The 14,793-nt window shown below is 34.3% G+C and overlaps 2 protein-coding genes across 2 annotated transcripts; both read right to left on the minus strand.

Annotated features, from left to right (window-relative positions):
* Positions 1–4,215: 4,215 nt before the first annotated feature.
* Positions 4,216–5,802, minus strand: LOC146909388 (uncharacterized). The gene is made up of 5 exons (XM_085726342.1): positions 5,538–5,802; positions 4,997–5,449; positions 4,713–4,905; positions 4,530–4,624; positions 4,216–4,347 (listed from the first exon to the last, which is right to left on the minus strand). The coding sequence occupies exons 1-5, from the start codon at positions 5,784–5,786 to the stop codon at positions 4,216–4,218; spliced, it is 1,122 nt and encodes a 373-aa protein (XP_085582468.1). The 5' UTR covers positions 5,787–5,802.
* A 6,554-nt stretch (positions 5,803–12,356) lies between these two features.
* On the minus strand, positions 12,357–13,423 carry LOC146909389 (blue copper protein 1a-like). Its single transcript, XM_085730979.1, has 2 exons — positions 13,167–13,423; positions 12,357–12,854 (listed from the first exon to the last, which is right to left on the minus strand). Exons 1-2 carry the CDS (start codon positions 13,327–13,329, stop codon positions 12,535–12,537), a joined length of 483 nt encoding a protein of 160 aa, XP_085587105.1. The 5' UTR covers positions 13,330–13,423; the 3' UTR covers positions 12,357–12,534.
* Between the last annotated feature and the right edge of the window lie 1,370 nt (positions 13,424–14,793).

The raw sequence follows: 14,793 nt of genomic DNA on the forward strand, positions 1-14,793 counted from the left end.
TCCTAAACTTGCCAACCACCGAGAAACAAAATCCAAAACAGTCATCGCCATTGCTCACCCCAAAAGAACACCCTTATAATAGAAACCCAGTCCTCATCACCAACACCGTGCCACATCCGAAGAACTTCTTTTCTAAAAATCATTCAGCTTCCACCACCGCGCAACCTTCGGTCCACCAAAAGAACAGCATAAAAGCCCAAAACCAAACTTGAATCCAAGAACTGACTCCCGATCTCGAATCAAAAGCGATCGACCCACCATACTTCAGAACCAAATCAGAAGGGCACCCCTTACCCTCGGTCCACCAGAGAAACATCGAAGCCAACCAAACAAGATTGCTGCTAGACTTCCACTTCCGATCTCGAAGCAAAAATAACCGGCCCATCAAAATCAAGCACGCAATAAGTAAGACAGACGACATGATTTGCGGTGGAGCAAACATCACTCAAAATGGAAAAAAGCTCAGCTCGAACGACACGCCCTCAAACCACCCTAAACACCTTAACAACCCAAAACTCCAATAAGAGCTAGCGACAACGAGAATGGACCCGAATACCAGAGGCGACATCCAAAAGAAATCACTCACATCAACCCACCTCCTCACCTAAAACAAAACCAACCACCACCACACATCATCACCTCCACCGCCATCACACATCAACACCACCACTCATCACCACCACCACCACTCATCACCACCACAACAGAATAAACTCCATAACCACTGCAACACCACCACCACCACTGCATTACTACGTCGCAAAAAACAGCCCCACCAAGAAACAGGCAACAACACAAACACAGATTAAGAGGGAGACGAAACCTTACAACAAAACACGGGCAGCGACGCCGGTTTGAAGCGGAAACACAACCCAGATCGTAAAAGGCAGCTGCCGATAACAAGGAGAAGCGTTCGTCGCCGGAGTAAAAGAGAACCAATGATGGAGCGAAACAGCGGATCTGACCCGCACTTCCCGGATCTGTACCCGTGTCCTCCTCACACCACATCAACACCACCACACAACCTATCGTCACCCCATCACCACCAAAACAACCACCTCACCAACACCACCCCCATCACCACCAACAAAACCTGCCGGAAAAACAACAAACCACACCACAACCGCCACATAACCACAACATAACCGGAAAAACACAACACAACCACCACACAACCGGGAAAACAACAACAGAAAGACAGGGAAGGATAACGGCCACCGAAACAGAAGTGGCACAACAACAAAAAACACAAAACCCCCAAAACTCCGACGAGAACAGGACAACCGGCGAACCCACTAGACTGAGCAGAAAAGACACCCTAGCTCGCAAACAACAACCCATCAAGCGACGGAGGAGCTGTCTGAGAGAAAGCGACGACAGGCAACAAAATCTGAACAGAGAACAGAGGAAAGACGGGAACACATGCAAACGCCGGAGGAAAGGAAAGGACGACGGTGGTTCGAAGAGCAACACTCGACGTCCACCCTCTCATGGATCTACATCGCGGCGGACAAAATTTGGATCTGGGGGAGAAGATGCGACTGAAAAGTGTTAGAGTCTAGAGAGAGAAAATTTTCTAGAGAGAGTATGATTATAGTTTTAATCTTTGTAGACCATGTTTTCTATTGATGAGTTAATAAATTAATTCCAGCAGCAATCATTACTTTGCCCTCTGACCTTCATATAAATATCCCTCATTTTCTTCAAGAAATTGATTATCTCCATTGTTCAGAGACGAGACTCCTAACGATGTTTTGGCTTCATAAAAAAAATGAAATAAAGAGAAAGAGTTAAAGGCCAAGTGAAAACCGCCGCTAAAATGTTCTTTCAGTCTTTGAAGTGTCGATTTAGTTTTTATTTTTTTCTATTCGTTTTGATACTATATTTGTCAATTGTACATTTTCTCAATTATTGTCGTTTAATAATGCACAAAAAAAATATAACATTTTATTTTGGATCGAGCCTTTATTTATTTTATACATGCAATAATGCGCTATATATATTTTACATTATGTACATTTTCTCAATTATTGTCGTTTAATAATGCACAAAAAAAATATAACATTTTATTTTGGATCGAGCCTTTATTTATTTTATACATGCAATAATGCGCTATATATATTTTACATTATTAAAAGATAAACTTAATTCGACAATTCCCCAATCCTCCCCCCACAGTTATAATTTCATTTTATTTTTCATATAATAATTTTTCTATTAATATTTATATATGATTTTTTTTAAAACAATAGTTATATATGAATTATAAAATATACCTATAATTTATTGGTCATGCAAACACATACTTTAAGGGCATATGTTAAGGTAAACGCTAACATGTGCCCTTTGAAACTCAATGTGAAATTTAAAATTATTTTTTAACATTAAATACTTTTTATTTGTAGAATCTTAAATATGTAGAACACAAGATAACATGACCCTAACTATAATCCCTGTTATAGTTACCAAATCGTGAAAAAATGAAGGAAAAAAAAGGTAGGGTATTTCTAAAAATAAAAAAAAAAGAACAAAAATGGGTTGAAAGAAGGCAATAAGCAACAACAATAGACAAAGAAATGTGTGATTCCAACCTTAGATTTTTTAGAACTACTAACAATTTTTGTATACAAAAATAATAATAATTTTTAGTTATTGAATAAGTTGTGGGGTCCGTTACTATGCGTTTTGCTCGGTTGGTATAATGAACATTGCATTATATATGTAGGGGTCGGAATTCGAAACCCATACACCTTACTCATTCGTTAACTTAATTTCATATAACAATTTCGTTCTTTATTTTTTTCTACATAATTTTTTATTTTTTTGGTCTGTTTGCATGAGTTTTCAAATATCAAATGTAAAATTCATATGAAAACATGAACGAATGATCGTATATTTGAACACAAATAACTCATGTTGAAATATATAAAACCATAGATTTATTGAATCCGGAAAATCCATATACAAATTGATCAAAATGACGAAAGTGACTTAAAAAAAGATAAATAATAAAATTATTACCTAAAATTAAGTTTAAAGAGCTGAATAATTTTGTCAATTTTTTTTAAAAGTCTTTCGAGACTAAGTCAAAATGGACCAGTATCAAATAGCACAGTGGTAAATTGCAAAGTGCAAAACAAGGCACGCACAAATGAGTACGATAAAAAAATAAAAATTCATTCAAATATTATAATTATAATTAAAGAAATATTTGAATTGTTAAAATATTATGCATACTTCAATACCTGCAAAATATAAAATGAACAATAAGTATAATATGCAAGAAAACAATAACAAGTCCTTGATTTTTGGCTATGCTATATCAAAAGAAAATGAGGCTTACACCCTAGCCACACCTATACCTGAGGTTGAACTGCATGAACACAAAGACATATTCAGGATTTAAGTAGTTCCAAACTCCCTCCTCCTCAACCTAAATTTTGAAAGTTAAACTAATCTTCTCAACAACAAAAATCCTCACTCCATAATCTAGGTTAGCCCCCTGTATTTCCAAGAACATTTATTGGAATATGTTGGGGTTTTTGTGAAGTACTATTTTAAACAAATCAAGCAAACATATGCAATCACTTACAAAATATCAACAATTAATAAAGAGAGTTGATAAATCATTTAGGACTTGCTACGTTTAGCATTGAAAAAAAATGCAAAATCTAAATGACATTACCGGTCAAATCAAGTGCTGCTAACCAATTACGATCTCTGAATCAGCATTACTTTGCCCTGACATGTGCAATTTAGAAATTAAATCGGAATCACGCAGACAAATTTTGTAAGTAAATTGAAAGAACAAAGCATAAATTAATGATTGAAAACATAAAAATCTAGTTTTATAAAAAGGTTTAGCAAGATTCCTAAAGTTGGGTGATTCGGTAGACTCCTCCAAGTTCTAACACAAATCACATCATATTTTCAAAAATAATCGAAGTCAAAAGAAAATAAACATATGACAAGCCACATGATCATGTTACACTCGGTTATGACATCGTGAATGTGTAAATACTGCCACACCAGTCACTGGTATAAAGTATAACCAGATACGAAAAAATGGGGTGAAGGTAAATATAACACTACTCTGTATGGACATGTTGCACGTGGATAGAGAATAGTCTATACCAAAATCACACATCTCATTCGAGCAATGTTCTTCAGAATTTATATAAATTAATCATAAATACAAAGAAATTAATTCCAAAATCACTCACCTGTGGTTTCATTGGATGAGGTTGAGCAGTTCCCTCGAGATAGGTTTTCTCCCCGGAGTGTCATGACAGAGCTAAAATTATCTAGTAAGCATTCTTCATACATAACCATGAGTTTCTTAGCTACCTATGTAAATCATGAACAAGCAGACATTGTAAGCATTCTTCATACATAAAATAGAAATCATGAATGTAAGAAAATAGGAGAACCAAAAATAAAACGGCGCCAAAAATTCATAATAGGAATAAGAGATAATTCTAAAGCAATATAAAATAAATTTTGGAAACGAATGGAAAAATGACATGTACCTCTTGAGTGGTGGCAAAGACATTTTTGACAGGAATAGGAAGAGGATACAATTCGTTCCTGATTATCCATTCTATGTAATCAAAAGAAACCGGCTCTTTTTCGAACAAAAAAAGATGAATGAAATTAGAAAAAATAATAACAAATAAGAGAAATCAATTAAGTGATTAATTTAATGTGTTTACTTATGGTTTGAGTGAACCAAAAGAAGATGTCTTCAGCAAGTTGTTGAAGCATTAGGGAGGGATTAGAGCCACATCTGTTGTGAACGAAGACATGACGCGCCCACAAATCTTCCATAAGCAAACCAACCCCTTCTTTAAACACTAAGATTGAGTTAGTAAGATTAGAACCATCCATCTCGGACGAAGAATTAGCCTTCAAATTAAAAATACAAAAACTGTTATTATGAGGAAAGGAAAGGGAGACACAGTAATAACTAGGTAAGTTAAGGTTGATTATATGTTACCTGTTTCTGCATTAGCGGACAGCTAATGTTGGCTTCCTGGATTCTATTATCAAAAGAGGGGGTTTCCTGGATGATCTCAACAGAGGGAGTTGTTTCCATTTCATACTTTCTTTTTCCTTTGAGGAGGTAAGTTTCCATTCCAAACTTAGTTACCTCTTCCTCAAATGTCTCAAGGTAGGAGGGGGGTGAGATTCCAAGGCTAATACCGAGACGAATAGCTTTCTTCATTGTCTCTTTAGAAGAGGTGGATTGGCTTAATTGCTTAAGGCGCCCCTGCCGTAAACGATCTTGCAGATAAAGTATGGTCTTCCTGTGTTTCTGAATAGAGGGTAGGCTATCTATTTGAAACTTATTTACTCGTTTCCGATGAGCATCGGCTTCCTTGAGAATTTGAATAGAGCTAAAATCATGTTGTAAGCATTCTTGGTACATAGACACTAGTTGATCACAAACCTACAAAATAAAAGTAAAGATTGATTGCAAAGATGGTTGATAAATAGAAAAAGATTATTGAATGAATAAAATAAGGGCACGCACGCACCTTTGGAATGCTGTTATCATCAGGAGATTCATTTTCAAGGAAAAGTGTAAGTTGTTGTTCGAGTTTAAGTTTAATATTTGCACAAGGCAGGTGTTTGGATTGAATGAAACAAGAAAATAGGCTGTCACAAAGGCTGTCAACCCATAGCTTGGGGGGCTCGGAGTCAAAGAGGCTTCTGTCCGTAATTTTCAATCGAATAAGCCACCAAAAGTTGATAACCAAACTAATCCCTTCCCTCAATACTTTCATTGAATCCTCTTCTGAACCTTGCACATCTCTAGAACATCCTTCCATCTTCGAATCAAAAGACTATCCTTCGAATCAAAAATACATAATATAATTCAAGAAAATAGAACATGATACAGCACCAATGCATGCACAGTGTGAGGAGCACCTAAAGAATGAATTGATATAAAAAAAAAAAAAAACGAAGCAACGTAGAAAAAACGAGAACAAGTGAAAAACTTTACCTTCAAAAAGAACGAACGATTTGCAAACGGGATGATTGAAAGCAAAATAGTAAGTGGAAACGAGCGAGCACTCGATGGAAAAAGGAGAAGGAGAAACAATTTTATTTATTTAGGGTTTGGGATTAATGCCATTCTTTATATATTAATTAATTAATGGGCCGCTATGATTATATTTTGGGTGCTGTGAATTTTTTTGGCCAAAAGGGTCCTATAAACTACTCCATTTACCTCAAAATAATTTTATCTTTAACATATTTTCTCTGAAGTGAATGTTCTTTTTCGTACTTCAACTTGTATGCACCGATCAATTTCGTCATCAAATTATTCGAAATAGCTAAAACGTTCTTGAATTTTAAAAAACATCGATCGATTTTGTCCCTTCGTCAAGTCTCACCGTTAACTGCGATGACATGTGACGTTAAACACCGACGTGGATTGTCAAATCAGATGTCAAGTACTCAGGGACGAAATTGATCGAAAATATTGAATTTTTTTGGACTTTTTTTAAATGAAAGTCATTACGAATTGTTACATTGTCAAATCGATCTCTGGATTATTCATTATAAATCAAGATGGTCCCTGAATTATGTAACTCCCCATCAAATCGATCTCTCAATTATTTAGTTTAATTATCAAACTGATCCTTGATACTGTTAGATAAATGCTAAAACTAAAAAAAAAATGTGTTTAATTGTTGTTTATTACCTTTTGCATGTTTAATATGAAGTTTCATCCATGAATTATTATCACAATCTAACTAGTAGATTTCGCACAAAGTGTATTTCAAGGAAGTAAATTTGAAACATGGATTATGCTTAGAACCCATTAATTTGATGGTGAAGTAGGAGGCAAACTTCCATAAGGGTGTGTTTGGATAGAGGGTTTAGGAGGGAAAGGAAGGGGAGAGTTTACTTTTTGTTTTAAAATTATGGACACGGCTCTTTTTTCAACATAAAAAAAGAATAAAATCAGAATAAATAAAAACAAAAATGAGAAATTAATTAAGTGATTAATTTATTTATTTAGTTTTTACTTATAGTTTGGGTGAACGAAAAGAGGATTTCATCAGCAAGTTCTTGCAGCGTTGGGGAGGGATCAGGGCCACAATGCTTCTTAAGGAAGTCATGACGCGCCCATAAATTCTCCACATACAAATCAACCCCTTCTCTAAAGACTCCCATCGAGTCTCCTTGCACCACTCTAGAATCGTTCATCTTAGACGAATTAACCTTCAAATTATTAAAAATACAAAAATAATTATTCTTATAAAAGGGGACGACGGAGTGGTTATATCATAATGTCTATTCAATAAGAGAGTGTTCTTTTTTTTTTTTTTTGAAGAAATAAGAGAGTGTTCTTAATTAGTGATTCTCTCACCCAAATATTTTTGACATTTCATATTATTTTCAGCCAATGTATTTTCCAACTTTCCAGCATTTCTTTTTTTTATTTTCCAACTTAAAAGTGTAGAAAACACATTCCCACTCATTGGAGATATAAAAGTTAAGCACGCTAATTTCTCTAAAAAAAGGTTAATTACACTAATTCATTGGTTAGTTACCTTAGTTAGTTGTTCTACTCATAGGCAATAATTTTTTTTATCTATCATCCTTGATATAATTCATACTTTCATTATCAATAAAACTTTCATTTTACTTTTCTCTTATCATTTGACATCCATCAATAAAAATAATAATACATTAGGTTTGCAAAAGAAGTTTTGAAATGCTGCCAATCCTCATATTTCAAGTGTCTATTTGTGTGGTGGCAATTGTTTTGGCACCTTTTAGCAGGATCCCTAGACATGGCAACAGGGAGGGGATGGGTTTTAGCATATCCGCTCCCGCCCCCAAACCCGTCGGGGATAAAAAATTCACACCCAAACCTGCCTCCAACGGAGACGGGATTCCCAGCCATGCCCCCACCCGCAACTGTAGTAAAAAATAATTAACATTTTTTTTCTTTTTTTCCACAGCAAAAAAAAAATTCTAATAACAAAAGCTTCTAAAATCATTACAACACATTACATCTTTTAAAGATCGTAATGTCACAGTAAAAAAAACATGCTTAGTTGCAAGATTATTAAAACAAAAGAAGGGTATAAGAGTAACATGATTATCAAATATAAGGGTTAAATATAATTTAAAACAAACGAGGCGGGTGCGGGACTGACCTTCCCCCGACCCTGCCCCTGCCCCCGTACTAAAGCAACGGGTTTTCCCCTAACCCGCACCCAACCAAATCGGCTTTTCCCCGTTAAATACGGGGCGGGAGCGGCCGGGTCTGAGCAGGGGCGGGTTCAATTGTCATGTCTAAGGATTCCTAGGATTTGTTTCTTGTGCTATATACCTTGTCCCTGGTGGAGTAGGTTTGATTCATTGTTCCTTTGAACGAGCTTTTGGTTGAGGTTCAGAGGTGCGGGAGTTGTTCCAGTTGATTTCTTTTTGCTGGGAGTTTTGAGGTGTTTGTTTTAGTTTATGGTAGTTCTTAGGTGTTTTTTTGTTTTCTTTTTTGGGATGGCCTTGTTAGGTTTGTAGTTCCTACCAACTTTGCACTTTGAACCTAAAAAACTCGAGGGAGGTAGCACCTAAAGCAACAACTTGTCAGTCATCCAGGACCACTTGGAGATCATGTCACCACATATCTGTCCCAAATCTTAAGATATTGGGTGGATCACCTATCTATATTCAATATTTAGCTTGTTCGTAGTTGATGTAAGACCAATCAGGCACTTTGAACCTCAATAATTAGCAATCCCTCTTCAAGTGAGTTTTCCACATCCTATGTTGGAACTTGTGTTGGGGGTCTGCTGCAATAACTTGACCAAGAAGATGATGAAGATGACTATGATGAAGTGTGTACATAAATTCCAAAGATTTGTTGTATATCTTGATTGTTGGGAAGATGCTGCTGTACTTGAAACCTGAAAAGATTAATGGTTATGCATGTAAACTCAAAGCGTATGGGGTTGTCATACTAACCTTTAGGTTCGATTCGCCCCCACCAATAACTGTATATTGGATGCAATAAGGAATGACCGGCGAATCCCCTTCAGGATACTATGAGTTCCTTGACGTGTATTGCACAACCACACCAAGCGTATCTCCTAACAATATTTTACAGATTTATGGTTCCAGCAATTCACTCATGCATTAGAGAATTGATGGATGATTTAGAGTAAGAGAATGGTGGAGAATTATGTTGTTGTTCTTTTTTGTGTGTGTCCAACTAATGCCCAAATGCCAAACATTTATAGTGCATTATATGACTCTTCACATGAGAGAAAACACCCATTTGACTTGAATCAATGCTATGATTCATTAAACACCCATTTGCCAAAGATTATGATCATATACACTTGAATCAATGTTATGGTTCATTAAGCACCCTTTTACCAAAGGTTATAACCATATACACTTGAATCAATGTTATGGTTCATTAAGCATCCTTTTGCCAAGTGTTATAACCATATACATTTGAATCAATGCAAATGTTCATTAAGCATCTCTTTGCCAAAGGTTCCAATGTATATGAATGATTCCCATGAAGAGTTACAACTTTTGGTTCTAAAGTGATTCCATTATTTTGGAAATCACCAACAATCCCCCACCATTTTCAAAATACTAAATCACATAAATCCGGAAATTCCATGCCTTCAGATAATGGTATCTCGCGATTTGAACCATTACTTAGTAAGTTAAGTTTTCGCTCATTCCCAAATAGTATGGTAGGCAAGCTTTGAACCAACTATTCATTAGAACAAGTGTGCATAACTTACACATAGAATCTCGGTACCATTGATAAAGAGACTTGTAAGATGACACATTAAGAAGGCCTTGTGTCATATATCCCTTTTCATGAGAATTTAAGAGTCAAACCCTTGAACTCCGTGAAGCGGCCAAACTTCATTCTCACATAGGTAGACTATATCGGAAATGCCCCATAAGTATGCATTCCAGCAAATATATGCTATATGTCCATTAAGAGGAAAACCTCATCCTACCCTTTTTCTTCTTAAGGTCCAAGTACTTTTGCCCCTTGGGATGTTATCTATTGTCAAGTACTTCAATTACTCTAATAGTGTACTTTCACCATTGAACCCAAGACTTGATGCTACTCAAGTGTGGGTTGAGTTTCCACCATTGGTAATCAATTAGATTTGGGTTTGTACCACATCCCTAATAATGTCTTCAATGTATTCAACATCATTTCCAAAGACATCATTCCTTGTCAATCATTTCGTCAAATAATTGCAAGATTTTCTTTTAACTTTTATAAACTTTGAATATTCAATTCTTCACATAGATTTTGTATTCTCATAGCTATGTCTATGGATCAACTTATATACTCTTGATAGTATTCACCAACTATCATCAAACCATGACACACTTTTGTCAATTGAGTATATTGTAATAATGCACAAACTTTTATGTCATTACACCTTTGCTATAACAATATTTAACATGCATTTCAATTTGAACTTCAACTTTTCTTTTATATCTAGCCAAGATATATCATACATTGAATGCATTAAACATACATAGCAAAATAAAAATTGATCATAAAAGAATGTCATAACCAAACTTCATAAGATGAGATTAAACATGTAAGTCATATACTCCACATAAAATTAAATATAACACAATCATTTTGATCTTAGTTATCATATAACTAATACATATATCATAAATTCATTGTGTTAAATTCAAGTTTATGTTTAAATATGTTCAATACTAAATTTCAATAAACAATGACATAAAAGAATAAACAATGAACCAAAATCATTAATATTTTCTATGACTTTCTTCCATGAACATATATCAACTTACAATAATTCAAAACATACCCAAATTATTTTAATATCATGATAAACAAGAAATTAACCATTACTTTTCATATTATCATGTACATATAATATCAACACAATACTAATGATAATAATCTCTTACACAAAGTAAATAATATCATTAAAACAACCACTTGATATTTTGGCAATTTATCTACACTACTTTCATAAATAAAATAGTGTTTAAACATTCTTAACGTATTACTATACTCATCAAAATTCATATACTTGAACAATTTCTAAATCATGCATATATATGTCACCACATGTTAAATCTAACATATTCATATTTTACTTAGTTACTATATACAATCATTTAGAACACTAAATATTTCATAATACGTCATCACTTATATGGATATTATCTCATGTTCAAATTAACATTAAACAGATTTCAAACGATAAATTTTATACATATCAAAATTTATCATGCATATATTATCTACAACCACATGTAAATTTAACATAAACACATCACATATGAAATATTTATCCATAAATTTTCATAACATATATTCATAAAAGGAATTTGTTTACCGTTCACCGTAGTCATGAATGAAAATGTAAGCTTTCATCTCACCCAAAATTGCAGCCATTAATCACAAGTAAATCATAAATCGAACCTAAAGATTGTTGGAACTTGTGTTGGGGGTCTGCTGCAATAACTTGACCAAGAAGATGATGAAGATGACTATGATGAAGTGTGTACATAAATTCCAAAGATTTGTTGTATATCTTGATTGTTGGGAAGATGCTGCTGTACTTGAAACCTGAAAAGATTAATGGTTATGCATGTAAACTCAAAGCGTATGGGGTTGTCATACTAACCTTTAGGTTCGATTCGCCCCCACCAATAACTGTATATTGGATGCAATAAGGAATGACCGGCGAATCCCCTTCAGGATACTATGAGTTCCTTGACGTGTATTGCACAACCACACCAAGCGTATCTCCTAACAATATTTTACAGATTTATGGTTCCAGCAATTCACTCATGCATTAGAGAATTGATGGATGATTTAGAGTAAGAGAATGGTGGAGAATTATGTTGTTGTTCTTTTTTGTGTGTGTCCAACTAATGCCCAAATGCCAAACATTTATAGTGCATTATATGACTCTTCACATGAGAGAAAACACCCATTTGACTTGAATCAATGCTATGATTCATTAAACACCCATTTGCCAAAGATTATGATCATATACACTTGAATCAATGTTATGGTTCATTAAGCACCCTTTTACCAAAGGTTATAACCATATACACTTGAATCAATGTTATGGTTCATTAAGCATCCTTTTGCCAAGTGTTATAACCATATACATTTGAATCAATGCAAATGTTCATTAAGCATCTCTTTGCCAAAGGTTCCAATGTATATGAATGATTCCCATGAAGAGTTACAACTTTTGGTTCTAAAGTGATTCCATTATTTTGGAAATCACCAACATCCTATACTTACATTACATTCATTAATCATTATAACTACACCGCTAGGTAGACTTTCAATATAATAGCATCAATATTTGGGATCAAATTACAATAATATTATAAATAAATCATCATATATAATTTATTGAAGAAAAAAATTCAAACAAATATGGCAATATCTTGCCAGGTTTGCCAATGCAAACTCTTATTTGAATAACATATATAACAAAGATCAAGATGTGACGATGTCTCTTAAGCAAAAATGGTTGCCATGGCCACTATGGCTACCATGACGACTCCACACATAGATGATACAATAGAGTGAGCATTAGAAGATGGAGGAGGGGAAGGAGCAGGTGCGCCTTCTGCTAGAACAGTGATGACAAACTTCATTTGATGAGCAGAACAGTGATCAGCTACGCCACAAACATACCACTTTCTTCCTTCAGTTTTTAGTTGAATGATATCCTTTCCTGTAGAAAGTGCTTCATTTTTTGGTGGAAAAGTGCAGTCTTTAAAAAGTGTACCATTCACTTTGAAGATGTTGTGCTTTGTGTTGTCATAATTGAATACTGAAATAAGAGATAATTTAAGAGTAAGTTCATCTTAGACAAGTTTATATACTTTAAAAAGTAAAATAACATATACTCCGTATTGTGTACCATGTGATACTTCTTCATGATATATTGTGTGCACAAATCAAATATGCATAAATCAAATATAGAAGAGTGGAGTGATAATGAAAGTCAAGAGTTCAATTTTCACCCTCTACAAAAATAACTAGCAATACTAATTTGTTAAAAATCAACAAAACCAATGAGATTCTTCTCCCTATGTGCAAATGAAAGTCAAGATCAAGTAACAAATATTTTAATTTTCCATACCAAGGTTGTCACCAACACGGAAAACCTTGTCCTGAGTCCACTGAGTATAGTTAAAATCAACGGTCCATCCCTTGTCATCACCCACAATGTGATCAGCTGCCATTGCAACTGAAGAAAGCAAAACCATTGAAATTGCGAGGATTGCTACGCGATTAAGAGCCATTTTGATTTGTTCTTAAGAGATAATATAAGCTAAGAATTGAATGTTAGCAAATGCTATGCAAATTAAATGTTATTGCTTAGATGATTTGTTAGATTGTATTCTAACTTGGACTATATATATAGGGTTTGGATATTGATTTTGCCGTTGTACAAATTTGGAAGCTACCAAGTGTAGGGTACCGGATTAGGTCGGCTTTTTACAATGATGGATATGGCTTTTGTAGAACTTTTACTAGTTTATTTATTTATTTGCATCAATATAGTTTTTTTTAATTAATCGTATGAAGTGGAGAATGGTAAGTACTTGGTCCTATCGAATAGAACGGAGTTATACTTTAAATTTGGAGAAAACGAAATATGCTTAGTCCTTTGTTTTGGATTGGCGAGTTCTTCAATATATGCCATGTGGAACTTGTCAAAGGGAAATAGAAAATGAGTATAGTAACAAATAAATATAATCGAAAATGAGTAGATTTTTTCTCACGGCCTGCCTTCTGCACTTTCGTATTATTTTCTCCATAAGGTGAAAGAGATATATAAAAAAAACAGCAAAGAATTAGACTCTGATCCCTTAAATAATATCTCAAGTTCCGATCTTATAGATAAAAATAATGTAGTTAAGAGGGAAGATCCCACTAAAAAATGACCAATTAGATTTTGAAATTTACCTGGTTTTGAAATTTTTCATATTAAACAGTGTGTTTTGTTTCTTAATTTCTCTATATATGTTGTTTTTCTCAACATTTGATATTAGAGCTTTAATTTGATCTAGAGATATGAATTTTTTATTATGTTATGTGATTGCATTGTCCGATCCTACACGTTAGAAAAGAAGGTGGTATTGTAAAGAGCAATGATAGGTTGACCACCCCATGTGGCATACACTTTTTGTACCTCCACACACAAAAGTGATAGTGGCGACGTGGTCCTCATACACTCACCAACTTTGTTTTTCACTCCCTCTTCTCCCTAGTGCCACATGGGGATGTACAAGGATGGTAAAAAAAAGGGTGTCAACTTATAATTAATCTATTGTAAAAGTGTTGTTTTGACTAAGTTATGACTTGAAATGATTTGATACTTGAGTTTTTCATTGTGACTCGCTACAACATAAATATGTCTAGCTCTTCCAAGCGTTGTGAAGTTTGACGAAAAGTAATTTGATGGAAAAAAAAAAATCAATATTCTCTAATGGAATAATACATATCAATGATGTGTTGATACAATAAAGATTTTACACAGTGTTGATTTGCACACAAACATTGGTTGGTATTGATGTGAGGTATTTTGTGAGATTATGCTGATTGCAGGAGAACTTTTTGAGAAAGCCAACATGAAAGTTGAGCCATAATTTTTCAGCAAAGTTTTCAACATTGATCCCTTTCTAAAACTTACTTAACACTCATTCTTATGTGCAAAATACTAACTTGAATCATAGAGCTACGACATAAGAAGTTAAGAAAAA

This window comes from Medicago sativa, chromosome 7 (genome assembly GCF_051527215.1).
Source record: "Medicago sativa cultivar Bolivia chromosome 7, Bolivia_mono, whole genome shotgun sequence".
Taxonomy (NCBI): Eukaryota; Viridiplantae; Streptophyta; class Magnoliopsida; order Fabales; family Fabaceae; genus Medicago; species Medicago sativa.